The sequence below is a fragment of the Symphodus melops genome (assembly GCF_947650265.1).
Source record: "Symphodus melops genome assembly, chromosome: 2".
NCBI classification, from domain to species: Eukaryota; Metazoa; Chordata; class Actinopteri; order Labriformes; family Labridae; genus Symphodus; species Symphodus melops.
The window spans coordinates 26,196,241-26,223,831 of record NC_136692.1 but is presented as its reverse complement, the minus strand read 5'-3'; the positions used below and the strand labels follow the sequence as shown (position 1 = coordinate 26,223,831).

At 41.5% G+C, this 27,591-nt stretch overlaps 4 protein-coding genes across 11 annotated transcripts in view; 2 read left to right on the top strand and 2 right to left on the bottom strand.

The window, feature by feature from the left end:
• The window catches only part of LOC306820013 (uncharacterized protein), an 88,929-nt gene that overhangs the window by 38,582 nt on the left and 22,756 nt on the right, over positions 1-27,591 (top strand). The gene's annotated exons all lie outside the window — the stretch shown is intronic.
• LOC306820017 (regulator of G-protein signaling 5) lies at positions 1,533-10,487 on the top strand. 8 transcript variants are annotated; one of them, XM_079337652.1, is made up of 7 exons: positions 1,533-2,903; positions 7,384-7,471; positions 7,797-7,851; positions 7,965-8,021; positions 8,126-8,178; positions 9,744-9,907; positions 10,054-10,487. In XM_079337652.1, exons 2-7 carry the CDS (start codon positions 7,462-7,464, stop codon positions 10,192-10,194), a joined length of 480 nt encoding a protein of 159 aa, XP_079193778.1. In that variant the 5' UTR covers positions 1,533-2,903; positions 7,384-7,461; the 3' UTR covers positions 10,195-10,487. The 8 variants fall into 8 exon arrangements, with proteins under 8 accessions (XP_079193778.1, XP_079193777.1, XP_079193784.1 ...); XM_079337651.1 differs by lacking the exon at positions 1,533-2,903 and adding an exon at positions 6,748-6,837 and having other exon boundaries at positions 7,384-7,452; XM_079337658.1 differs by lacking the exon at positions 1,533-2,903 and adding an exon at positions 7,671-7,702 and having other exon boundaries at positions 7,381-7,452.
• On the bottom strand, positions 11,266-13,997 carry cUnh19orf53 (chromosome Un C19orf53 homolog). Its single transcript, XM_079338451.1, has 3 exons — positions 13,854-13,997; positions 11,910-11,965; positions 11,266-11,781 (listed from the first exon to the last, which is right to left on the bottom strand). The coding sequence occupies exons 1-3, from the start codon at positions 13,942-13,944 to the stop codon at positions 11,635-11,637; spliced, it is 294 nt and encodes a 97-aa protein (XP_079194577.1). The 5' UTR covers positions 13,945-13,997; the 3' UTR covers positions 11,266-11,634.
• Positions 14,563-27,527, bottom strand: mri1 (methylthioribose-1-phosphate isomerase 1). Its single transcript, XM_079337649.1, has 6 exons — positions 26,735-27,527; positions 25,614-25,837; positions 22,090-22,259; positions 21,817-21,993; positions 21,502-21,726; positions 14,563-20,011 (listed from the first exon to the last, which is right to left on the bottom strand). The coding sequence occupies exons 1-6, from the start codon at positions 26,864-26,866 to the stop codon at positions 19,878-19,880; spliced, it is 1,062 nt and encodes a 353-aa protein (XP_079193775.1). The 5' UTR covers positions 26,867-27,527; the 3' UTR covers positions 14,563-19,877.

The following is a 27,591-nucleotide window of genomic DNA, read 5'->3' as shown; positions in this document are numbered from 1 at the left end:
TGACACAGAATTAAAAGGTTTAGCACCTGTGTTTAACAAAAACATGAGCAGGCAGTGAAGGCAAGGAGCTGCTTGCCAGAAAAACTCCACAACATCACTGCAGAAGCTCCGGCGAGGAAAACTGAAACACAACCAGGGAACCTGGACACAAGAGAACACAGGTAAGTACAAAGCTAAATTGGAGCACAAAAGTACACTGGCAGTGTAAAAATGACTAAATTTGTACCTTTAGGGGTACAACTGCTCGTCACTGGGGCATTGCGCTCAAAGGAACACCCCTTGTACCCCTAACAAAGGGTATATATTAGTACCCTTACAGTTTGTACCGTATGGGGACATTTACATACCTCTGGTGGACAATGATGGACCTTTATGTTCTGGGGACAAAAGTGTATCCTTGGAAATGGCACAAATTTGATCTTTTAGAGGGTACTGCCCCATGACGAACCCTTTGTATCTTATAGTGGCAAATTTGTACTCATGAGAAATTAGTCAAAATCATTTTTATGGCATTTCTTAAAAATCATTACATTTCAAAGGTCATTACATTTCAATACAATGAATTAAATTGTATGACATGGATTTTAGTAATGACATAACCACACTGTATATAAAAATGGATTAAACCAAACTGATCAGACGTTTCTCTGAAGGTGATCAAAAAACACACTTCAACAAACGTGCAGGTGTGAATCAGAAGAAGTTGGAACAAGCTTACCGCACAGAAGCCACATAGAGAGCCATGTGTTCATACAGTATTTAAATCCTAAACTTGATGTTCTCCAGGGATTTGGTGCGCAGAGCTGAGAGTGCTACTAAAAGTGTTTCTGGCAATATACTTTTGGAGGCAAATCATTGTGTTGTAAGGTGTCCTGGAAATGTAAACTTGAAGACAAAGTATGTAACGAAGGATGAGATACATCAGGGTCAGTTGATGATGATGAGCTGTGATGCAGCTCAATGAAGTTCTCTCTCAAATCCCATAGACCAATTCTCGTGAGAATCCATGGCGATGCTACTTATTGATCAGCCAACAAAAATATATCATCACTATTCCAGACTTGTTTACTTTTAAATAATATGAGTGGCTTTGATGATGTCACAGAACGGATTCTAAAAGCTTTAACCCAAGCTAGAAGGAGGCTGGGTTGCACCAACATGAATTAAATTAATCCTGGTTTAGGGTTTATCTAGCGTTAGTAAATCTAGGTTTAAACTGGTTTCTAAATAATGACAGATTTCTTGCACATCTTAAATTTAACTTTGGATTAGTTAAACTAGTTTAAACACTGATTGAAATAGGACTAGTTTGTGGTCAGTTTCTGCTATGATGGATTCTGTTCTGATCCGTGGTGCGCGCTATTTGTACACAAGCCGGGGGGTTGATTGCCCCTGGTTGGGTCGCCTGGGGGAGAAGGGTGTCTGATGATAAGACCCGAAACACCCTGAGAACCCAATCATCAATCATAAGTTCCTCTCACTTCTATGCATGGTAGCTGGTCCAACCTTCTTATTAAGGTATATGACATTAAGGTATATGACAGATTCTATTGTGAATCTATACCGCTGTAAAAACTTGTTATTGTCATGAAATTCAATTGGGTTTAACCTATCTCTAATTTTCCTGCGAGGAACTCTTTCCTCTAACCCCATCCAGCGAAGATATACAGCCATGTCAAGCAAACTGAGATATAGCTAGCATAAACCTCCTCCAGGGTTGGTTTAAATATAACTGCTAAACCAGGTTTAGACTATTCTTAAAATTACTGGTGCAACAGACAAGTGAAATTTAAATTGAGATTACCAAAGTGTTAACATTAACCAGGATTAATTGTTCGGAGCAACACATTTAACACTTAAACATGGATTTAATCCGGTTCATAGTCAGTCCATGTTGATCCAACCCAGCCTCAATCTTTCTAGTTTGTGTTAAAGCTTTTAAAGTCTGTTCTGTGACATCACCAAAGAAACGGTCATTCTTAAAAAGTAAACAACCCAGACTGGCATAGTGATGAGGTATTTTTGTTGGCCAGTCCAGACTGGACTGTCTCTGGTAGGTCCCTTTATGTGTCCCTTGTTTTTGGGTGATTCCTGGTTTGGGTCAAATGGGTCAGAGAAAATGTTAGAATTGTCTCTGGTCGTCTCAGGTGAGTCTTAAACAGTCTCAAGTGTGACCTGGGCCTTTTCATGTAACTCTTTGGTTGCCTCCAAAGTGTCTTCCTCTCTTGTTTTGTCCTCAGATGTCTCCTGCAGGGGGAAGGTTTCGCCTCCAGCTCACATGTATTGAGACCTAACTGTCCACAGAGCTCGTTCACCATATCCTGCAGTACTTTTACATGCTCCAGGTCATAATTTGTTTTTTTTCTGCTTTTTTCCTTTAAGATTGTGTTTTCCGAGGGGTTTGATTTCTTAAAATAAGTTCACTGTTAGAGTCACTTAGAGTTGCAACAAGAAGAAGTAGCTAATCTTTGGTCATGTCCTAGTAGTTAGGAGATATAGCTAGCATAAACCTCCTCCAGGGTTGGTTTAAATATAACTGCTAAACCAGGTTTAGACTATGCTTAAAAGAACTGGTGCAACAGACTTAAATTTAATCTATGTTCGAGTGGATTTTAAATTGAGATTACCAAAGTGTTAACATTAACCAGGATTAATTGTAAACTAAATTTAAACTAGGTTTAAAGTTCGGAGCAACACATTGAACACTTAAACATGGATTTGATCTGGTTCATAGTCAGTCCATGTTGATCCAACCCAGCCTCAATCTTTCTTGCTTGTGTTAAAGCTTTTAAAGTCTGTTCTGTGACATCACCAAAGAAACGGTCATTCTTAAAAAGTAAACAACCCAGACTGGCATAGTGATGAGGTATTTTTGTTGGCCAGTCCAGACTGGACTGTCTCTGGTAGGTCCCTTTATGTGTCCCTTGTTTTTGGGTGATTCCTGGTTTGGGTCAAATGGGTCAGAGAAAATGTCAGAATTGTCTCTGGTCGTCTCAGGTGAGTCTTAAACAGTCTCAAGTGTGACCTGGGCCTTTTCATGTAACTCTTTGGTTGCCTCCAAAGTGTCTTCCTCTCTTGTTTTGTCCTCAGATGTCTCCTGCAGGGGGAAGGTTTCGCCTCCAGCTCACATGTATTGAGACCTAACTGTCCACAGAGCTCGTTCACCATATTCTACATTACTTTTACATGCTCCAGGTCATAATTTGTCTTTTTTCTGCTTTTTTCCTTTAAGATTAGGTTTTCCCAGTTGAGTGGGATAAATTCAGTTAGAGTCACTTAGAGTTGCAACAAGAAGTAGTAACTAATCCTTGGTCATGTCAGAGTAGTTGGGAGTCTCTGGTAGTGGTCTACCTTTCCTCTTCTCTTCCTCTTGCTTCATGTTTTCTGAACCAGGTTTAGACTATGCTTAAAATAACTGGTGCAACAGATCTATGTTCAAGTGGATTTTAAACTGAGATTACCAAAGTGTTAACATTAACCAGGATTAATTGTAAACTAATATTAAACTAGGTTTAAAGTTTGGTGAAACACATTTCACACTTAAACCTGGATTTAATCCAGTTTAAGAGTTAATCCATGTTGGTGCAACCCAACCTGCAACTTTTATTGAATTGACTGACAATACAACATACATAATGTCAGAAGAAAATGTCAAGATGCTCATGGTGGACAGGATTATTGAAAGGCAGAAACAGAACACACCTTCAACAGCAGGGCAAAAACAGTCTAAAGAGTAAAGGGACACCAGAGAGAATAGAATAAAATGCTTTTATTGTCATTATACAAATTGTACAACGAGATTACTTGGCTTCACCTTAAAACAACAAGAAGCGTATGGGTCAAAAAGAAAAAAGAGTGACCCTAGTTAACGGAAGGTGGGATAAATTTAAATGGATAAACAGACCTCAGATTTCTTATTGCACAGTTCGAGGTATCAGGTCTATAGCAGGGTGTCGAATATAAATAGTGCATTGTATGAGAGAAGATCAAAAAACATGGAGCAAGAGGAAGAGAAGAGGAAAGATCAAGGTAGACTACTACCAGAGACTACTAACTACTCTGACATGACCAAAGAGGAGCTACCGGTACTTGTTGTTGTTCCAACTCTAATGGTTAATTTATCTAAAGAAATCAAACACTTACCGCAGAAAACACAATCTTAAAGGAAAAACCAGAAAAAAAAGATCAAATTTAAGTCTGTTGCACCAGTTCTTTTAAGCATAGTCTAAACCTGGTTTAGCAGTTATATTTAAACCAACCCTGGAGGAGGTTTATGCTAGCTATATCTCCTAACTACTAGGACATGACCAAAGATTAGCTACTTCTTCTTGTTGCAACTCTAAGTGACTCTAACAGTGAACTTATTTTAAGAAATCAAACCCCTCGGAAAACACAATCTTAAAGGAAAAAAGCAGAAAAAAGACAAATTATGACCTGGAGCATGTAAAAGTAATGCAGAATATGGTGAACGAGCTCTGTGGACAGTTAAGTCTCAATACATGTGAGCTGGAGGCGAAACCTTCCCCCTGCAGGAGACATCTGAGGACAAAACAAGAGAGGAAGACACTTTGGAGGCAACCAAAGAGTTACATAAGAAGGCCCAGGTCACACTTAATGAAACGGATTCATTTAACAACCCCACAGCAGAAATGCAGAGAAACACACAATTATTGTTTTAGCACATTTAATTCTAAAATTGTCGCGCAATTTGTTGTTAATAAATAATTCATTCTCAATTAAGTCTCTCCTGATTGAAATAAAAAAAATTTGCCAGCGTCTTAAGATCTCTACAAAGCTTATGTTTCTAACTAGCTTAAAAATAGTGTTTTTTGCCAAAGATAAATGGTTTAGTAACCCACAGAGTTAAAGAAAATGTGTTTAAATTCAATAATTAACATAAAAAGTGTGATTTTTCTCATTTTTATATGATGTACGTTTAGATACTTGACTTGAAATAAATTGTGGTTTTGTACTAACCTCTATGATCTGAACAAAGCTGAAGAAGCTGTAGATGAATTTCCCTCAGGAAAGAGTCTCTCTGGCATAGCAGGGCTGCGTAAGTCATCAGAGCAGTACGCTAAATAGGCGGGGCGTGTTACCAGGGCTCCTTCCGTTGGACCCTGCTGTGCAGACTCTGGCTCCAAATTACGTCAAAAGTGCAAGATAGAAGCGCCCCTAAGCGCTGCATTTGGGCTTCAACAACGTTGAGTAGAAACAGCTAAAGTGTGCAGCCACTAGACAAGAACGAATGATGCAATGGCCAAGCTCCACAGTTTAGACTTACTATCGTCTGACAGAAAACTATATTGCCAGAATGTTTCTTGCAAAAAATAATATATATATATATAGTAATCAATCAATCGTTTTTTTACTTGATCATTGATGTTAGTGTTTTTTATTTACATAAAAACACAAACCTTATCCTACAACAATAACCTTTACTGTGATTAGTTACCAAGACTATATTCTTCTTTTAAGTTCACCATCTGTCAACATTTTTGTCCCAATATAAACTGTGTCAAGATATTGTACCCTAAATGTTAAAAAAGGTACAGAAATGTACCATTTACCTCTGGAGAACATAAATGTGCCTTTTAAGCACTAAATAGGGTACAAAAAGTCAACGTGAGGTCCAAAAATGAGCTGAAGGAAGTGGCAAAAATGTAACCCTTCCATAACCCTATTCCCAACAGGGTAAGTAGCTCAGTTAACATGACACGCAAGGTAAAAATACAAACACGACAGATTTATCTGGCTGTGTAGCGGAGAGAAGACCAGGACCTTACAGAGTGGAGTCAGGTGTGCCTCATTTGCTGAGTGGGGAAGCCAGCCACACACCCTGCAACTCATATACCTGCAGTGGGAAGCCAGCCACACACCCTGCAACTCATATACCTGCAGAGGGAAGCCAGCCACACACCCTGCAACTCATATACCTGCAGAGGGAAGCCAGCCACACACCCTGCAACTCATATACCTGCAGTGAAGTATTTTTGTCGCGATAATTAGTTAATTGTTTCGTCTTTAAAGTACCTCTTGGCAGCACTAAAAGCATTTTCTTTTCAAATAATTATAAAGAAATAATCTTAATGATTTTAGTTGTGTTTGTACCCCATTACCTACCTAGTGTAGTTCATCAGGGAAGATTTTGCCTGCCAGCGAGGTCCCCGATAGCGGATGCTCAAACTTGAGGTCTCTCTCGTCGGGCACTGGCAGGTTGGTACAGGAAGACCCAGCACGAGCTCGCGCTGTTTATCAACCTGCATCGGATGGACGCTGTTCCCATAGATGTGTTCTTATATATCTAATGCTATTCCTGCCTCATGTTTTGTGATGTAATAAAGGGTATGGAATGCATCAAAGGACAGTATCGCGATCGGTAAGGGATCAGCCCATCAAAGACGTCATTTAAGACAAAAGGTATCTCCAACATGTGACTTGAAAAAGACGTAAAAAAGAAATCCGGCACCTTAAGTTCCAGGGGTCAGGGCCTCTCTATCATAGATCTCTATGGGGAGTTTGCATACTCTTCCCTTGCACAAGCCACCCTTACCTTCACCTTAAAACAACGACAGGTAGGAGGAGCAAAGCAAGGAGAAATATATATTTTAAATGTAATGCTTACGTGTTACACATGTAAACATAATACCTAAAATGCAGAGAACAAAAGTGAAATTATCATTACATAGGCCTATTATTGTAAGCTTAGTAACGACACCAAAAACAATACAGTGGGATCTTTTTTTTTAGGATTTGAGCAATGTATTTGTGGAAATGAGATAATGGTAATACCAATAAAACCAAGACCAAACAACAGAACCCCTGAAGTCTCAAAAAGTAAGAAAAAAACCTCACATTGTGTGCACAACCGATAGCTAACACAAATTTAGCCACATTCAAAAAATATGGCCACCTGTTTGTACATACAGTTACTATTCTGTCCCATTGATGCACTGTAGGTAAATCCACAGCAGTGTCCTCCTTGTAATAACATAAAAACACACACAATACTACTTCTCATTTTTTGTATCAGACTGCAGAAAAATGTGAATTGAGGCTTTTTGTGTTCTGAAGCTGCATCCATGACTTTGTGTACGGCAACACACACAACAATCACAAAGACTTTAACAACTTGTCTTTCAGGATGTCTTTATGTGAAAATTTCACATACAGACGTTTCACAGAGAAATACACAAACTATTTTGAAATGATTTGACTGCAGAGAGCCACATGAGAGGCTTAAAAACAAACATTAAAGGAACAGTAAATCAGGAAGATAAAGAGCAAAGGAAAATATCACAAACAAAATATACAACATGTAATCTTTAAAATGTTGTGATCTCTCTAAGTCTTCTTATCGCTTCTCACTTCTCTTCCCTGCAGTTTTTTCTCTCCCCAGCCCACCTGCTCCTCCATCATCGCGTGTGATAACCATCCAGAAGACCAGCCAAGGTTGTGTTCATGACTTACTGTACGGACTTTTAATGATCCCTAACCATACACACACAAACACACCAGAGGCCTTCTAGCTTAACTTTTCTATTATATGTGAAGACCGGTTTTGTCTTACCTGTTGACAAGCTTGCATGGCTTTTGGCACGTACACCACCTCTCTCATTCAGCTGTTCTCACCTCTTGTCATCTGTGGTCTTCACACCTGCTTATCAGAGAGGGACAGATTAACACATCAGAAAGCAAACAGGTATAAGAGCAGCACAAAGTAGTTTGGGAGACAGACTGGCTTACTGAAACGCAGAAATCTAGTCCAGTTGAATTCACTTATTTTCTCTCTGCAGGTTTTCTTAAAGTAAAGAGATCGATGTGTAGGGGGCTCTCCTCATGCCTGGAGAAGTAAGTGTCAAACTGGGAGAATGTGCTTTCTGTGTGAAAGAATGATTTAGTGTTTGCACATTTTGTTTGATATCATACTTGTTGTTCTGACAGCGATTCTGTGTCTTTATCAGGGCAAAAGAGATGCGGGTGAAGTTTAGCCATCTGGCTGAGACACATCACAAGCAAAAGTAAATCTGCTGACAGCCTTTTTTTTTCTTAACAAATTACTCCACTCATCATCCAGTTATCACAATAAAGGTACACGTTTCACTATTCCTCTCTTTATTTTTAGGGTTCAGGATTTAAAAGCTCTCCAGGACCTGGAGACCCTGCTCAACAACAAAAGTAAGTTTTTAATGTATTTGTAGTTTGTCCAGTTTGACGATGAAACTGTGGCCATTTCAGAAGGAAAGTATATAGTATTGTAAGTATATATATGTATATATATATATATATATATATATATATATATATATATATATATATAAACTACTTTAGTTTAAAGCGTTTAGTGCCATGCATGCTGCAGGTGCAGCTTTTATCACTTTTATGATGTACAGAAGGACAGGAGACCATTTGCATGAAGATGAACTGTAAATAACAGCAGAAATTAGCTTTCTAATAACTTTAAATTTCTACATAGATCTTTTTGAAGGACCTAAAGAATCAAACTAAGAAACTTAGATGTTTCTACTCTGTTGAAAATCCATTTTAATAACATTGTGTCAGAACCATTGACTGTAAATATTAAGTTCAATACATGTCAATACGATCTGGTACAAAAGCATATATACCCATGAGTATATTTTTTCTACACAGACATGGATGTAAACTTGTGGTAGCCCATCCTAAGACAGAACAGAAAAGAGAGGATACATAGAGAATCAATCAATCAATCAATCAATCTTTATTTATATAGCGTCAATTCATAACAGGCGTTATCTCGAGACACTTTACAAAAGCAGGTAAAGGACCTTACTTATGGCTATATTACAAGAGCCCAGCTTAATCCGTCATAGCGTGGCAAGAAAAAACTTCCTTTTAACAGGCAGAAATCTTCAGCAGACCCGGGCTCATGACGGAACAGCCATCTGCTAAACTGTGCTGGGCTTGAAAATGGGATGGGGGAGATGGGACAAGATGCGAGAATAGAGAAGAGAAAAAGGTGAAGAAAAGTAACAAAACAGTCAAACACAAAAATGAATAACAGTAGGATAAAAAAACAACTGAAACTGTTTTTTGGTTTGCTCTCCTCTAATAGTGTTTATGTTTTTGTATTCTTCACCTGTTTCTGGCAAGAGTCCAATGTTCAAGTATCTACTTCTTTGTTCACCTACCTGTTTTCATTGTATCCCCCCACACACAAATATGAAATCAGTGTTTATGTCTTTTTATGTCGCCCACAAAAAGTGTGGACAGTGGACACTCCCCCTGTGCAATACTGTTTTACAACATTCAAGCCACTGAGGCATAAAGGTTTCATAGTCATACTTCATCGTTTAGGATATCTGGGTGAAGGTGTAGCTCAGTTGGTAGAGCATTCACACCGGAGACTACAGTCCTCGTCGCACTGGTTGCATGTCTGAATCCCGATCCTGATCTTATTTGGTGCATGTCATCCTCCGCTCTCTCTCTCCACACTTCCTGTCTGAAAAAGGTATCAAACGGTATTGTACATACAAACCCACATCCTTGCATCCTGGCTTTCACAATATAAATATAAACTGTATATTTTTAAAGAAGTGTTTTTCAGCTGTCCATTTTTCAGTCCCTCATGGAAGATGGATCTAGATGTGATCTTATTTCCTTCCAGCTTCCTTTCTCTTCTTGTCCACGGTGACACTGATTTTATTTTATCCTGCTTCCTCTCTCTGATTTGTTCTTCTCTCCTCCTTGTATATTTCTCCCAGGGGGTCTGCAGGTGTTTCGTGGGTTCCTTCGTTCAGAGTTCAGTGAGGAGAACCTGGAGTTCTGGTTGGCCTGTGAGGACTACAGGTTTTCTCCCTCACACCTGAAGAAGACCAAGGGCAGCAGCATCTACAGCCAGTTCATCAACCCTGACGCCCCGCAGGAGGTCAGTGGAGAAAAGAGTGTGATATAACAGAGCGCTGAGATAGGAAGAACCCTAAACATACCTTAAAGAAACGGAGGACTGGATTTGGTTACACACACTGTCAGGATGAGTAAAGCAGCTTCTACAGAAAATGTTTCTCTTCTCAGGTGAACTTGGATGCTGAGACCCGGGAGGCTCTGTTGAGTGTGATGGACTCTCTGGGTGCTGACACATTCAACAAAGCACAGCAGAGAATCTACACTTTAATGGCCAAAGACTCCTTCCCCAGGTTCCTGCGCTCCATTTAGTGCATGGACACGGGTCGAGTTATCTGAAAGCACGTCGATTGTTATACTAGACCTGCTTCAGTAATAAGTGCGATTTGTCTGTACTGCTAGACATGCTGACTGTACGTTATGAGTTGTTTTACCCAGCGATTGTATTTTCTGTCTTGTGAGCATAATGCACATTGTTTTTGTTTGGGCAGCTTGTAGGAGTTATCTGCACATAGTAAGAAACACCATGATGAAGCTTCACTCAATCTCTGGATTGTTTAAGCTAATTTTACACAGGTATTAAAGAAATACCTTGTATAATAAAATCCCCTTTGTGGTATTTTTTCCTAAACATATAAATCACACTCACACCATATCAGCTCTGAGCTGCACTCCGTTTCTTAAATGGACTTATGACGCTTCAGGCTTTTACTTTCACTGGATGAGTATATGGGAATCATTTTCAACTTGAGGTGCCTTCATTATTTGTGTCAGACGACGGGGGTCCCGTGAGATATAAGATGTTTTGTAAAAAAAAAAAAAAAGTGACGTGGAAGTGCTACAGTGAGAGCATTCACCTATCAATGCTTTGTGTAGTTCAACTATATCTCAACATTAACAGTGGAGAAAATGTAATGCAGCTGTTTAATTAGGTGACCATAAAGGTCACATGCATACTGGTCATTTCACCCTCTTTGGCGCACTCGAGGAGACTACTCTGGAGAACATCCTGCCGTCTTCTCATTAGCTCCGTTTTTCTGTGGAAACAAATACGAGAGTAGCTGGAGAAACTCCGGAGACGTCGGAGTGAAACATTTGGCAGTATATGCTGACTCATGCAGCTCCTCCTGCTAAAGTTATCAGCAGTTTCCTGCAGGTGTGAAAGCCCAACATGTAGCTGATCTCCCCTAGAGACAGTGGAAGACATTAACACTGCCGACACTTTCTGTCAGCGCATGCCACATTACTTGAAGACGGATCGATGTCCGTCGACAGTCCTGATATCAGTGTTTAATGAATTTTAACGATACGGCTTTAAAAAAAGTGGAATAAAACATTTTGCATCCACATGAAAACAAGAAAGAATGACACAAACCCCAAAGGTAGATTTTCATGGATTTGTTTTCAATCTGAATTTAACAACCAACAAAAAAAGATCAGACACTCAACGAGTGTTGATACAGTTCTGCATCGCCCCCCCACACTAGAGGTTTTTGTCATTAGAAAGGCTCATCTATAAATCACAGAATGTCCATTTATTATATACAGACTGACATTGGTACATACACAAGTTTTAGCTTCATTAATATGTCTGACGCCAGCTAAAACATCAGGAATAAAAACAACTGGGGAGCTGGCATGACTCCTAAAACTGAGTCCTGAAGTCAATGAGGCTCACTGAAGCCATGAACAAGTCCTGAAGTTTAGCACGTTCAGCCTCAGGCCTGAAGGAGTGCTGTTGTGCATCAGATGCTATTTGGAGCTGCTTCCTGGACGAGCTGCTCCCGGTTTGTCTTTCCCTTCAGCCCCTTTGACCACACTCAGCGGCTTGTGGAGACTTAAGCTTGCCTTCTGGGTCACCTCCTGCTCAATCTTGTTCCTGATGGCGACCTCTAAACCCTTCAAGGAGAAGCAGAGAAGGTCACGTTTAAGATAAGTCATCATTAAATCTCAGAAAATATATTCACATCTAAGAGCTGAGACTATTCAAAGCGTCTCCCTGCTGTTGTCATTCAACTTGTCCTCACCTTCTTCAGCTTCTGTTGCTCAACAACCTGAGTCTTCTTGGGTGCAATGACCCTCCCTGTACAAAGGAAATATAAAAATACTAATGTCATCTTCTTCTTTGTAAACAACACTGAACTGATAACGATGTAATCAGGTTATGGCTCCGTATAACGGAACAGATTTTACTTTTCCAAGTGTGAAATGTTTGACACCATTAAGGTGGATGTTATTAAAGAGTGACTTAAAACTCAAGGAGCTGGCGTCCTTACAGGTTTTCAAATGTAAAATTAAAGAAGATTAAATTGGATGTTGATCTTGGTGTTTTTGTAAATTGTACTTTGTCTTTGTTTATCCGTCTGTAATAATGTGTTCTTTGCTGCTGTCTGTCCTGATCAGATCTCTCTTAGAAAAGAGGTTCTTAGACCTTCATTAATCTCGATTAACGAGGAAATGCTCACAGCCCTCATTTTTAACACATGCACTGGGCAAAGGTTGACATCTTAATAAGAAACTGGCAGCTCACTTTCTTCAGGAGTATTTCCTTTAATGTCAAAATAGAAGTGAAATCAGACATGTAAATCATGCTGAGTAATAAACAACACTGATAGTCTGATTAATGCTGCACACATCCAGGGACCAGCGTTTAATGTGAAGAGCCACAACTGCACACTCACAATGTGTAACTGATGGCCACCTTATCAGACACACTTAGTGTTTTATTAATAGCTATGTTTTGTTCTTTCAGTATTAATGTCGTTGTAATTGATTGTATTTAATGTAAGCTGTGGTTGGTGTAGTGCAGGGTACACTGACATACAAGCCACTCATTGTTAAGTCTTCATCCACACCACTGCTTGATAATGTTCAGCAGTATGAGGGGTTTTAGGACGGTGTAGGAGGAATTACCCTCCCTACTCAGTCTCTAAGTAGCAAGTACACACTAAATATGCAAGAGTAGTCTTACACGTCAAGGTTTATAACATAAGCTGTTTATACTCTGCTTAACTGGCCACTTAAAAACTAAGAACCCTAACCCACTTATTTATGCACTACTGAACGTGAGGTATATTAGCGCATGAACATGTGTATTTATGCTTTATAATGTTGATTGTTTGGATAAGTTTGCCTTAGTTGTTTACCGTCCATATTTATAAAGCAACTTGACCATGTATCCATCTTCCACATGACACTTAGATGAGTTTTTATTTTCTGTCTGTATCACTGCAGAAAAGGCTGTTTATTTAAAGGGGACATATTATGAAAAATTCACTTTTACAGTGTTTTAAACGTATGTGGGTAACCTGAGTGTCTATTGACTCACAAAATGTAAAATAAATCCATCCAGTCATTTGTTTGTGGTCTGCTTAAGTCTTGTCACTAACTGAGAAGATTTGAAACTGAGCATTTTTCCTCTGTGTGATATCACAAATTGGATTCTGGTAAGAGAAATTCCTCCCCTCCCTTGGTGTCTCCGCCTCCAGCAATGTCTCTGTAGAGGAGTGACGTCTAAACTCAAGAAGGGTCTCATCGCATTTAAAGAGACACACACCAAACCGGAGCGTACTGAGAGAGCTGGTTTCTACATTGTCACAAAGCTCCTCTGGTGCTTGATTCGTGTTATATTTGGACCAAAGCACAGCACAGGCGTTTCATTTAGAGCACAGGAGAGTGTTTGAAAAGGGGATAGTATGTCCCCCTTTAAAACACGTGTTATGCCACACAGCCTGACACACTTCACAAACAGTATTGTCCACAGGGTGAATATACAATGTAAATGTAGATCATAATCAGGTGTATATTTGCCTTGACAGGTTGCCTGTTGTCCTGTTTCAGTGATCAAACATGAACCACAGTGTGCTAAGCTGTTTCCATGAGGCTCACATGTTGACATTATCTAAACTAAAGAATAGTTTTCACACCTTTTCAGAAACTTATCCGACAACGGTAGTTTTTTGAACGCCTACCTCCTTTCTTCGGTCCTTTCTGTTTGTGTTGTTGGGGTTTCTTGGAGGCTCCTGGCCGCTGAGCTTTAAACTTTTTTGATCCTTGAGCCATTTTTGCTAAGCGGAAATACAAGGGCTTCTTCTTCTTCGCTGAGGTTTATTGGCGCGCTTGCAAAGAACGCATGGTGGCCCCTGCGCCACCTAGCGGTATGGAGTGCGGACCACTCGTTTCAAATAGCTCAACAATACATTGAAAACCTCACCTTCACCAACAAGACATTGACACAAACATATTATTTAAAGGTGTTGCCTCCCAAGTTAGCAGACCCTCCTGATGTTTTTATTTCTTGTTTGTGTTTATTAAAGGTGCACTGTGTCGATTTGGTGGTGAAATTTAAAAGTTTGGAGCTAAAAAAGCTAAGCTAAGCTAGCTGTTAAATGGACCCTCTGGGAAGAGTTTGTTTAGAGTTATAAACATAAACCACAGAATCTGTACACTTCTCCATATTTCACGTTTCTCGACTGAAACTCCATAGTGCACCTTTAATATTGATATGTTATGACCTGTTTATATATGTGTAATGCTATACTACAGTGGGCATGTTTATAAAACATTACATATACCTGTACATGCATATAAACATTGCATTTTTGTAATTTAATATTCATATATAGAAGAGCCTTAGTAGCATGCTAATGTAATGCAGTGAGATGGAGACAGAAAATATAACTCTTTTCATTGTGGTTTTATTTTTTAACTGTTTTGAGGTGAAAGAAAATCTCGCAATTCATGACTGCACTTTACAGCATTATATTCATATACGTATATATAAAAAAATCCAGTTTTGACCTATTTCCACACCATGTTACAAAATAAACCCAGATCAAGTGATTATCAATAACAACAATAACATACTTGCACTTAAGAGGCCATCTGAACAACACTCCTTCCATGGTAATTGCAGGCCATACTAATGATTGAGAGAATAATACACAAGCACCCGGTTTGATTCATGAAATCAATGTGGGAAATTCATGGCAAGCAGCTCTGAACTTTGGCACCAGACCTTCAGTGTGTGTGTCGGGCGTCTCAAGGATGGGTTAATTGAACATATTTTGAAATACAGTACTATATTGCTGCTGGTTCTAAAGCATGGAGTAAAAAACATTTCAGCTGCAACCCAACAGAACATACTCGCCTCAACTTAGGCTATTTTGGGCGACCTTAAAGCACCACCGCCACAAATTATGACACATTGGATTTACAATACAAACTTAAGTGAGATGTGGAGAAATTTAATCAAGGTTTTTTTTTTTGCCTGCCATCCGTCAATCTGTGCTGCTGTAGTCTTGCACACTGAGTGCACGTGTTCATGCATTTCAGTGTTTGAGTCCGTGTAGGCTGACGGAGAGGTAGTGTGTATGGTTGAGGAGGCCTCCCCAGTGTGGTGTACTAATGGCCTAGTCACAAGGAATCACAATGTCATGAAAGAAAACAACAAACCACAGCCAAACACTTATAATCATGATGTACAGACAAAAAAACAAAAACAAAATCGTACCTTTTGAGAATATAGAAAGAAACTATATGTGGCAAGTCTGACGGCCACAAAGTTGCTACATATGCCTGGAACAAAGTCTAAACTTGCCCCCAAACATGTAAAGACTTAAGACTGTACAAAACAAACAAAAACTCTAATACATACAAGCGTCCTTTATGTCCTTTATGCTTGTGTGTACCCTAACAGCATCTTTGTGAGTCAAAGTAGAATGGGTGGACAAAGGACAAACAGGGAGAAGAAGAAAAACAAGAAAGAAGCAAGCTTATAATACAGCAAGATATAGATGAGATTATTGATCCTGCAGTGATTATTAAGGATATTCTGCTTTATTTAAAGGTGTTTTCACTGGACTGCTGTGCATTTGTGTGTATTTAGTAAAATGAAGGATAAAAGGGCAGTGTGCGGGGTCAGAATGAAGGTTGTTGCCTGATCGTCAAGTTCACTAAACAAGTTTCCTCAAAGTTATGGTGGCTTAGGCTGTCTGGATATGATGTGAACATAGAATTAGAGACACCTGATCATTGATTTTCTCATTTAAAAGATGCCTCTATTCATTTATTTCACCATGTTCATGTTTCCTCAACAACTCGAGGTCCAGTGTTGAGACAGGCTGTCTTACTTCTGTTGCATTAACTACTTTGTTGTCTCATGATTTTGCCTTCAGGACATTTTTGGAAAGTTAACATGAAACATCAGCTGAAGCACACGTCATATAAAATGATCAGAAACGTAGAAGAGAAAAGGTTTTCTAAACCGGCCTGTCACCTTCACATGAACACTTAATCAGGATACTGAAACATGATCAGGACTTATCCAATGATCTTTTTACCACATCTGTGAGCTTGTTGAGATTGTCGTCTGGCTACGTCCCAGGGAGCAGAAAACCATGATCGTAAAATATACTTTTGGTTGAGAACGGGAAACGGGGCAGGTTCATGCAAGACATCTTTTTAACCATTTTTTCTATAACTGGCTAAAGTCGATCAGACAACACTGCTTGGTCTTGAAATGTTGATAATCTGTTAATTTCTGCACTGAAAGAGTGACATACAGCATGATTTTAGCGATATTTCACCAAAGCCTTTAGCACTGTTTGGTTCCCTTCACGCAGAGAAGTCATTTTAACCTAAACATTTTTTTAAAAGCCTCTTAACGGGAGGTGTGACGTTAACAAAAAAGGTTCAGAAACGACGTAAAGGGCCTATTTATAAACATGCTCAACTGAAAAAGGTGCAGGTACCCGAGGCTGATAGTTCATGACTAAGAGTTCAGGGATATCAGTGGCTGACGGGGCGAAGTGGTGGTGGGCAGACTGACCATCATGTCTTTTTTTAGTTGGTGACTGTGCTGCATTGCACTTTGGAACGACTTTCTGATGTTGGCCATAGTTGTTTGTTAAACATCTTTTCTATGGGGGCGCCAGTAGCCTAGTGGTGCTTGTGCACGCCCGATGTACAGAGGCTGTAGCTCTCCAAGCAGGTGGCCCAGGTTTGAATCCTGTGTTGTTCCACTCTTCCACAACAAAACAAAAACACTAATGCACAGAAAATGTGCACTGGGATGTAATGAACCAACCAGGGTGAAGAAAGGAAGGACTGAGGCGCTGCCGTCTCTCCCAAAATATAACTGGTGAGCTATACTGTTGCTGCACCTGTAAGGCAGTGAGTAGAGTTAACATTCAGAACAGCCAGAAAGAGTGTCCTGTACAGAGTTCACTGGCCAGCTGATGAATCTACACGAATCTAGTTTTCCACCTTTCACAGGCAAAACTGGGCTTGTCATTTGAACCTTGAACTGGAGTTCTGTCTCTGTTTTGACACTTGGTAACAGTCTACAGGTTTCAGGTAAACACTAAGTTGCTGTCAGGTTGTTACTGATGGCTACAATATTATTCAAAAAACTGGGGCGTCAAAAATGGTCGCGACTATGATCTTTCATCACGATCATCAGATTTTTAAATCAGTGAAGGATGTTAGCATATTTACAACATCTGAACATCTGCACTACGGTCCAAGTCTGCCACCACCAAGAGAAGGAGAAGAGAGACAGTCTCAGCCAATAACTGAAGAGAAAATCCTTCATGTAATCCTAAAAGCAGTCTGATGGTCTGGAAGTCGGTACAAAGGGAAAACGTTTGAGTTACGAGTCCAAACACATTCTGGTCAAAGCACAAAAAGGCAGAAGTGACAGTGAGGTCTGTTCTGATCCCAGCCCCGAACAAGAGCGTGTTCATCCGAGTTGAATATTACATTCTTAATGTTGGTTGACAAAGCTTTCTGCAGAAGGATATTTCAGTGAGGATAAGAGTGCCACTATCTTAAAGGAATAGTTCATCCCAAAATAGAGACCTGAACACATCTATTGTTCACCCTGCATTGACGTTTTTTTTTGTTTTTTTTTTAAGATGCGCATGCTCCTTGTCCATATTTTAAACCACTGTCTCATAAAAATAAGATTGTTTTTTTTCTGAAGTTTTTTTTGGGGGAGGGGAGACTTCAAACCTCTGTATTAAATCAACACTGTGAGTGTTTGAACCTGCATGTATTTGACTTTGGGGTAGCACAACAAACTGTAAACAGAAAACTGACATGTTACCGGCTTCAAGGCTTGTTGGTTGCGGACATGACAGCAGAAGTTTCCTCTTTACACATCCTCAGGGCACAAACCAACGTAACACTGGTCTGTTTGAGCCCAACTGACAGACCAAACTCAAACACCTACTCTCAGTTCAGCGCTCGACTACATCCTGAGGTAAGTACGAGGCTTTTAAGTCAAACGGCCCAACATGTTCACGAGTTGTTTCTACCTTGATCTGCCTGCTGTTTGGGGCAGAGTGAGCATCATAAAGCTGACACATGTTATCAGCTGCGGGCTATAAAACCAAAACAAAAAGCTTTAAGTGTCCACGGAGCTGAAGGAAACTTAAGAGTAGAGGGAAAGTTCTGTCAGTTTGTCACGATGAGTGACACCAAATAATAAAATGTTATTGATGTTTGATTCTTGCTGTAGTGAAGCTGACACCCTCTTCAGTGCTTCAGCACATAAAGATGTGTTTGATATTCAAAAACCATTGAGTGTACATCGACTAATACGGGACGTTGGATGGCACGGAGGTTATGTTGTGCGCACCACGTAGAGTGACTGTGGGTTAGAATGGGACCATGGCCCCTTCCTGCACCTCATCCCCCGCTCTCTCCCAACATTTCCCGCCTCTTTTCAGCCGTCTTATCCAATAATGGAGAAAAAAGCCCCAAAAACCACTAAACTTGACAGATACGATGCCGACTTCTCAAGTTTTTTTTTTGACTTCCACAGATTTAAGGGAAGCCCGTACTGACATGTAAGTGAGCAGATAACCTTTGGTTAATTTTGGGGTGAACTATTCCTTTAATAGTAATGCCTGTATAATAAGAGGAACAGCCAAACAGAACTCTGAGAGCGCTCAAACGCTGCTTTGGCAAGAATGACACGTTTCCTCCCCCCCTAAGATTTTTTTTTCATTCTTACATCGTGTACCGTGGTGAATATATGCATGTTGCTGAAATATGTAAAGTTATATTCATATGTTTATATAAGAATATTATGAGAATACAAGTGTAGCATGATACATTTAAACTGCGCATAGCTAGGTGCAAACAAGGACATAAACACGGCTGGGTATCGTCAAAGGCTTCAGCTGAGTAAAGAGGATCGATCAATAAATTCAACTTGTTGGATTTTTTATCACTTTGAGTGAAATATGAGTGAAAACATTTCTGATTAAGAATCTTTGTGCTACAAATTTGGATTACTCCTCCACGAAAGGTTTCCACATGTCATGAAAGAAATTAAATGTTAATATAACATTTTTGATATCAACTTTAATTTGAAATAACCAACATTTTTGGTTGAAATAGCAGTTCCTTCGACTAGCAGGCGGTAACCTTTCTACATATGTACACACTACCAGCAAGGACATTTATATTTACAAGTCGGTAGCAGCAGCATTCAAGAAATCACGGCTGATAAAAATCAATACGTTGAAACGATAAGTAAAAAACACCAGTCGTGTCACTTTTTGGACGTTTTTGTATTTATAGCGGAAGAGGCCATCAACGTCACCTCGGTTTGGACTGATAAAAATTGAGCGCCAAATAGAATTTATAGGATTGAGTTCAGCTGAGCACTTATCCTTGTCGCAGTAGCCATTTAGACAGAGACAATGAAAGAAAGGAAAACTGAGGTGAAATGAAAATCATGAAATGAAAAAAGGGGGAGACTGCACACGTCGACTCCCTGCAGTGAGTGTGGGTGGGTGAATATATGTTCTTCTGCGTGCACCACTGACATGAAACAGTGACTGTGCAGTGACACAAATTAAATCAAGCACAACTTTTTTTTTTTTTTTTTTTGCTTGTGTTCTGTAATGTAATGAGTGAGTCTTCGAGTGTGTGACGTTAAGGTGCAGTGGCGCACACAGACCAGCAGGAGGGACTGAGTGGCTTTAGAGGGCAGTGAGGCGGCCGGTTAGTGCTGCTTGGAGCTCCGAGGGGAGGAAGACCCCCAGCTCTGTGATGATGCCTCCTGTGATGAGCTGGTGAGGGGTCACATCGAAGGCCGGGTTCCACACCTCGATGCCTGGAGAGAGAGTGAAACGGTTAAAGAGTACGGTTGCTTTTCATTTTGACAATCTATACATCCATCAAGCTATTTCTTTGGTTATCTTCATTATGTCAAACTTTGAATTCAACCAAAACAGTGATTTCTAGCTTTTTATTTTCATGCTTTATCAATGACTCAAAACGTTGCTATTAAACTATTTATGGCATGACTTTTTAAAGGAGGACATATTACCCCACATTTCCACCTTTTCAAACAGTCCCCTGTGGTCTAAATCCAACATCTGTGCTGTGGCCAGAATATAACATGACTCGAGCGGCAGAGGGAGTTTGCGGTTTGCCCAAAAACTCGCCCTCGCATATGTTGGCTACGGCCTCAAGTATGTTGAGCGTAGTGGGAACAGCCAAAGCCCGTAAGAGGAATGTGCAGTGGACACGTATGAAAAGTTACAACAAATATAATATCATCACATTCTCAAGGAGCTCCTGAAAACATCCTTCATCGTCCGTCCTCACATCTGACATGTTGTGTTGATTGGTTTATTTAGAACTCCTCGCCGTCGTCTTTGAATTTGTTTTGTTGGTTTTTAGGAACACATGAAAACACGGGTTATCTGAATGTAGTTTGGTACTTTCAAATTCCCGTAAGGAGGGCAGAGACGCGTGTCAAAAGACAGTTGAAGAGAGAGAGAGGGAAACACGATGTACAAGCACACGTTCTACCCAGAGGCCAGCGAGCTCATTAAACGGCTGTGCTTTAATTACTGTGACGCCACCGAGCGCCTCTCTGCTCTGCTCTCATCATGAGAGATTAAATGACTCAATTCTCTCTCTCACACACACACACACACACACACACACACACACACACACACACACACACACACACACACACACACACACACACACACACACACACACACACACACACACACACACACACACACACACACACACACACACACACACACACACACACACACACACACACACACACACACACACACACACACACACGACGGCCTCTCTCTCTGGAGCGCTTATAGAAATGGACCCACAGGTATGTAAAGGCTCAGAAGGGTCATGCTGTAAAAGCAAAGTTAAGTGCAAAGTGATCAGGGACATTGTTTTGAATCCCGTCCTGATCACATTCTGCAGACTGTCTTCAGGGACTCCCTCACTGTTCACAGCATTTCAATGACATAAACAATGGCAGGGGGGCACTGACACGCTTACAGAGCATTGGGAGCCTCGTCTCCGCCTGCTCTCTGGCACTTGCACTGCGTGTGACGTCAATGAAACTCGGTTAGGGTCCAGTGCTTGGAGCTTAGAGCAGACACTGGAACGAGGCCAGGCTTCTCTGTTTCTCAGAGCCTGATGTTTTCTTACTGCTCTGAGTCCTCCACTGAACTTCCTGTTTCTTTTTTTTTAGTTTGGAACTGCCTCTGTCATTTCATACGTCTTCAATAACCTTTTCTCATCTCATTCTCAACTTCCCAACATTCTTACCCGGGGCCGCAATGGGGACTCCGTTTATGCTGGTGAGTTCTTCAGGTGGGCGCACTTCAATGATGATGTCCCTGCCGCTCTCCAGGCTCAAGTCACACGACGTACTGGGTGCTGCCACATAGAAGGGAATACCATGGTGCTTTGCAGCTATGGCCAGCTGGTATGTGCCCACCTTGTTGGCCGTGTCTCCGTTGGCAACCACCCTGTCTGCACCCACCACCACAGCTGAGAGGGAGAATACAGCAAGATGAGTGAAGAAACGAGTGCAACAACAGAAGGAAAGCTTGGTTAACGAAACTCGACACAAACACAAACCTGTTATGTTCATTTCTCTCATGGTGAGGGCTGCCATGCTGTCTGTTATTAGTGTAGCGGGGATTCCCTCTGCTACCGCCTCATACGCCGTCAGTCTGGATCCCTGGTTGTACGGCCTGGTCTCCGTGCAGTACACACGCTTCAGCCTGCTCAGCGCGTGGAGGCTTCGCACCACACCTTCACACAAACACAGTCATTAAGACGGTTACGGTGCTGTCAGTACTTTTAACGTCCGTCTCTTTTCTCATTCACACCCACTGCTCCGAGTCTCACCGAGTGCGGTCCCGTATCCAGCTGTGGCCAGAGAGCCGGTGTTGCAATGCGTGAGGATTGTCACAGAGTCCCTCGGGACGCCAGACAAGATGTGCTGGGCGCCATAGTTACCGATCTTCCTGTTGTCATTGACGTCACGCTCCAGCATATCTTCAATCCAGGCGATTACACTGTAGGAGGGGGGCCAAAAGAGGTGGGAATTGAGAACAGGCTCCGTCTGCCACTGTGGACTGAACGTGTCCATCAAGTCTGGAGTGACAATATGCTGCATGTTTAACTCTGCGTGTCTCTCTTACAATCAATCTATTCTAGGTCATCACCCTCCGCTGTGGCTGCCTCACACTTCTCTTTCTGTCCTCATCGTCTCAACACCTTCATATGAATCTAATTCTCATGGATGAGACATCTGTTTCGTATCCAACACATCAGTACTGACTGAAAAAAAACATGTTTTAAAGTATCAATCTGCAGCACACACTATCCTGAGGAACACACAAAGAAAGTCATACTCTGTGGTACTTCCTGTGCAGTTTCACGATGAAACATCATTAACTCAGAGCGGAGAACGTGACCCATCCTCTGCACTGTGATTTTTATCTGCAGTCATTACCCAGCGCCACACAGGCTGCAGAAGAAGGAAAGGGAAGTTTCCTAACAGTCTTGAAAGACTTGATTCAACTTTCTCTCTCCTGATCCCAGTTCTGACCTCGCTAACCAGGGTCAGTCAGCTGCCATCAATTACCTCTGTTTCTCTCTTCAACAAAATCAACACACTCGGTACAGCTCTCTTTGGAGAACACATCAGAGTCATTACGGAGTGAGTTGACAAGAGGGCAGGAAATGTTGTGTGCTGCGATGACTACAAAACTTGACATGAGAAACACGGACTTTTATGACTCCTTCAAACAGCCCGCACACAGGGATGCCTGATCCCCATTCACCAGTTCAACCTATAGACCCTTTTAGTGTAATTGTTTTAAAAGTGCTATACAAATACAGACTTGCTTACTTAGTGTAAGTAAACAATGTGACATCATTTGGTGGGCGGGGCTTAGCTGGAGGTAGAATGTTCTTCCAGGCAGGCGTTCCCATGCGTTAGTCAACGATAACTAGCGATCTCACACACACACACACACACACACACACACACACACACACACACACACACACACACACACACACACACACACACACACACACACACACACACACACACACACACACACACACACACACACACACACACACACACACACACACACACACACACACACACACACACACACACACACACCTCTGTTACTGTGCTGCTAAAGTTTAATGCATTGTTCCAGAATGACAGCAACCTAGCACCTTTGTTTTTCATTAAAACTAACACATGACCTCACCTCTGGAGCAGTGGACAGCCGAGCAGTTATATCATATCACACGCTCCATAATCAGAGTCTTCGGAGAGGGCGGCTGGTTCAGCTCTGACCAGTGGTGTAACGATTAATCGATTCAAAGGTGTCATGGTTAACTTCGATACCCCGAAACGTGAATCGCAGTAACATCGTGCTCATCAGAAGCTGTCGAGCAGAGGCGGTTGTGGTTGTAACAAGCAGGCGTTACCATGGCAACAGCAAAGCCAAACCACACTAACAAGCCGGTTTTGTAGCCTTGTAGCCCAAACGAGAGCAAGAGCCAAAGAGATTACGAATGCAATGGCGTTTTCATGAAAAAATGAAAAGGAATCTTTTTCAGTCCATTTTTTGTGAAATAAATCGAGAGAATCGCATCGGGAGTTGAGTGAGTCGTTAGCTCTGACATTTGCCTCTTTGCTGCATGCCGTTCCCCACTCTCTCCACAGTGTACTGCACTAACACGCACTATAAGAAAGGTGTACAAGCCCAAAAAACAGATCACTGAAAAAAAACCCAAAACAACAACACTTGTGATCCTCACCCATATTAATCAAACCATTCAGACAAGTGTCACACACAAACCTCCTAATTTTCCCCTTCAATGCAAACTTTCATAACAAACAGACACCTGACGCTGGTGTTGAATCAAAATGTGCTACAGCAGCAACAAACCAGAAATGCAAACAAAATGTGTTCAGATGATTTCAATGTCATTCACGATGGACTACTGTTTGCCTTTAAGGCGCCCTGCAGAGTGTGTTTAAACACACCGTGTGGCTTCACAAATGTTTATCAAATGCAAATGTATTTTTTTTTAACATAACCTGCTTTTCAGGTGTTCCTGTACACTTGCTTACTTGCAACATGTTGACTTTACAGTAAGCATTGTTTACCCATCTTTGCACGAGCTGCATCTTTGTGTGCAAAGCGGCTACCAGCAGATCTTATGGAGTGAACCCAATCAACAGCACGACCTGGTATAACAAACTGTAAAGGATTCTTGTAATAGAATGTATAGGCTCGAGATACTTTATTGAACACAGGCAAGGAAACGTAAATAAGAGACAAAAAGGCAAACGTTAAAGCACTGAGGGAACCATAGCACTAAACAGCCAAAGGCCATGAAGCAAAACGATTTATTCCCATTCATCACTTTGTGGAAAGAGCCTGTTTTAATCTTACTCTGTGACTTCACTTATTTTTTAGGAATGAAAATCAGAGTCTCCACGATATGATATTATGGTAGCTTTTACCTTTTTGTAATATGCTGAGAATTGTGATATATATATATATATATATCACAATTCTCAGCATATTATATATATATATATATATCACAATTCTCAGCATATTATATATATATCACAATTCTCAGCATATTACAAAAAGGTAAAATATATATATATATTTTTTTTTGAAGCTTTATTTAACTGCTTATGTCGAAAAAATTAAACTGAATCGAGAACTGTTTTGTCAAGTAGGAACACACTCTCAGTCTACTCATCTCACTTTAGGCTTTCTATTTCTACACAATGAGAATCAAGCTCACAAAGCCAAACCTAAAGGCTGCGAGCTCCTCACCATCTGGGCTGTTAATAATTCTGTCTGATCCAACTGAACACAAAACTGTACAACTGTTTGATTGGTCAAATTGAACTGTGCAACCCCTTCACCAATTAAAATTTAAAAAAGCTTTTTATATAATAAAAATGTCGATACTTGCAGTCATGAAACGGAAATCAGCACGCAAAATTTTGGGATACTGCATCGAGTTTCCCAAAACCTCTACTTATTCTTTCTTACAATGAAAATAAAGAGCCTGTCTGTTTTCTTTAAATGACAGCTTCTTTGAATTCCACCCCCCTCTACTTAAATCTTTGTAATACACTTCAGGTTTAATGAGTTTTTTAAAAACGTTTACTTATATCTGACCCTCTTTGAGTGACCCTTTTGAGCCGTAATTCTGAAGCAACCTAACATAAGAATTTCATTCAGGACTAATAAAGTGTTACCTGTCCTTATCTTATGTTACGGTAGGGTTAGGTACACTGACCCTGAAGAGAAGCCCTCCTTAGAGTTTTTAACATAAAGCGTGAAAAATTGTTCCTCTAACCAGCCCACCTTTCTCTGAGCTGCTCCGAGTTCTTTTCCATGCTCTCGTTTTCTGCAAACTCCATCAGCTCGCGGGCGGCGCGGCCCATGTTGACTGCAGTGGGTCGGGCTGAAGTCAGATGACATAGAGACTCCCTGATGAAGGTCACAGGGTCATCACCTCCGGCACCTGCCCGCAACTCCACAGCCAGGCTGAGGCAGCCGACGATGGCGATGGCAGGGGCGCCCCGTACCTGGACAACAAAGAAGAGGAAAAGTGAGCATCACCCCGTGGTCCAGATTCTGTGGTTTCTATGGCAACCTGCCACAGCTGTATGCTAGTTTCATAAAGAATATTAACCCCCCCCAGCTTAAAAGTGGGTGACTCGATATCTAGACAGCTTCCCATAAAAATGATTCATTTTAGTCTTGTAGTAATTTCTTGCTCTGCCATTAGACTCCATTAACATGACATCACCCTCCTTATGTGTGGTACATTCCTCCTCTGACACACATGCACGGGATCAAAGTGGAGCTGCTCTGTGTGTGGAAAAAGGAAGACAAAAGAGTGAAATATCTGCTCTGCCCTAAAAAGTGAACATGTGAAAGTGTTCCCCGCTGAACTTGAACAAGATGTAACTCTGAACACCTCTCTCTCTCTCTCTCTGTCAGGGATTCAGGTTTGGAGGGAGAAATGAGCTGGAGGTGTCACTGAGTGCAGCAAGACCGAAACGCGAACAAAAAAAAACCCTGGCAAAGGTCATTAATAATTCATCAACAATCTCTCCCAAAGAAAGGAGGAGGAGGAGGGGTGCATATTTCATGGGTGGGTTGCTGTGTACGGACACAGTGTGTCGTGTTTTCACATGGAAATGTGGGGGGAAAAAACCCGACATAAAAGGATTGCTTTAGGAGGGTGAAGATGATCGGGATGGGGGTGTAGGTGCATCCAAAACAAAAATACAGGCCGACGGCGGGAGCACGGCAGCGAGCATATGGAGACATGCGTGCAGCGGCTGGAGCACAAAAGACCCGAGCAAAAAAAACAAAAAAAACACACACAAGCACGACGGGATGAAATGCACGAGCCAGGGGCATGCAGGTCAGCCTCGTGCGAAGTGGGATGCAAAACGAGAAAAGGAGCTTTGTACCTTCATGGACTTGATGGCCTCGTAAGCGTCCTGCACTGAGTGGATCTCATCGTAAACGGTCTGGTGTGGTAGCAGCAGCTGGTTCAGGATCTGCAGAGCCCCGGCCCGGTAGCGGATCGCTTCCAGCGTCATGACTGAACAGCGAGGCGGGATAGCGGGAACAAATAGCACGGATGGACCGGTTGCGGTCTGACGCACGCGCGCGCACACGCACCAACTCAATCGCACAGTCGCTCTCACACACTTTCACACACACAACACACTCCCCCTCTCCAGACACGTTGAAGTGACCGCGGCCTGGCTGTCGGCAGTCCCAGAAATTCGCAGAGAGATGGAGGAAACGTGCTGCAGGAGGTTCGGATGGAGTAAAGGGAGGAGAAGCCCCGCTGTGCTGTGTGTGGGGGGGTAGAAGGAGGTGATGAGGAGTGAGAGAAGGGCTGGAAACCTTCACACACTGACAGACTGAAGCAGGGAGGCAGACACGGAACCACGTGTCCAGCCGAGCAGGAAGCCCTCGTCTGTGACCACGCCCACCAAAGTCTCGCGGGTTGTCCAATTTTTTTTTCTTCCAAGACTCCCCTCTACTCTTCTCTCTTTCCCTCAGCACCACCATCCCCCCTCACGTCTTTCCCCCCTTTGTCAGCAGGGGACATTTCCCATTCAAACACGTTATTAGCATACCACCAAAGCCCCAAACACCCCCTCCTGCATCTGCGAGCATTGTGTGAACAAAGTTGTCTATTTTTCCCCCTTCATTTTGTCTTTCACGAGCTCTACCTCCTCCGACATGACTCACACACGTTTAATATATGGTGTAAAAACAACTGATATCATGTAATACAGATTTTCTTTTAAAA

Excerpts from the sequence above, each read along its gene's own strand:
- cUnh19orf53 (XM_079338451.1), bottom strand. The coding sequence starts at position 13,944 with ATGGCTCAAGGATCAAAAAAGTTTAAAGCTCAGCGGCCAGGAGCCTCC. Across the intron at positions 11,966-13,853 it reads GAAAGGACCGAAGAAAGGAG|GGAGGGTCATTGCACCCAAG; the intron begins GTAGGCGTTCAA and ends TCCTTTGTACAG. Across the intron at positions 11,782-11,909 it reads AGCAACAGAAGCTGAAGAAG|GGTTTAGAGGTCGCCATCAG; the intron begins GTGAGGACAAGT and ends TTCTCCTTGAAG.
- LOC306820017 (XM_079337651.1), top strand. The coding sequence starts at position 6,783 with ATGGTAATACCAATAAAACCAAGACCAAACAACAGAACCCCTGAAGTC. Across the intron at positions 7,453-7,796 it reads CATCCAGAAGACCAGCCAAG|GTTTTCTTAAAGTAAAGAGA; the intron begins GTTGTGTTCATG and ends TTCTCTCTGCAG. Across the intron at positions 8,022-8,125 it reads GAGACACATCACAAGCAAAA|GGTTCAGGATTTAAAAGCTC; the intron begins GTAAATCTGCTG and ends CTTTATTTTTAG.
- mri1 (XM_079337649.1), bottom strand. The coding sequence starts at position 26,866 with ATGACGCTGGAAGCGATCCGCTACCGGGCCGGGGCTCTGCAGATCCTG. Across the intron at positions 22,260-25,613 it reads TCGGAGCAGCTCAGAGAAAG|TGTAATCGCCTGGATTGAAG; the intron begins GTGGGCTGGTTA and ends CCCCTCCTACAG. Across the intron at positions 21,727-21,816 it reads GAGAGAAATGAACATAACAG|CTGTGGTGGTGGGTGCAGAC; the intron begins GTTTGTGTTTGT and ends TCTCCCTCTCAG.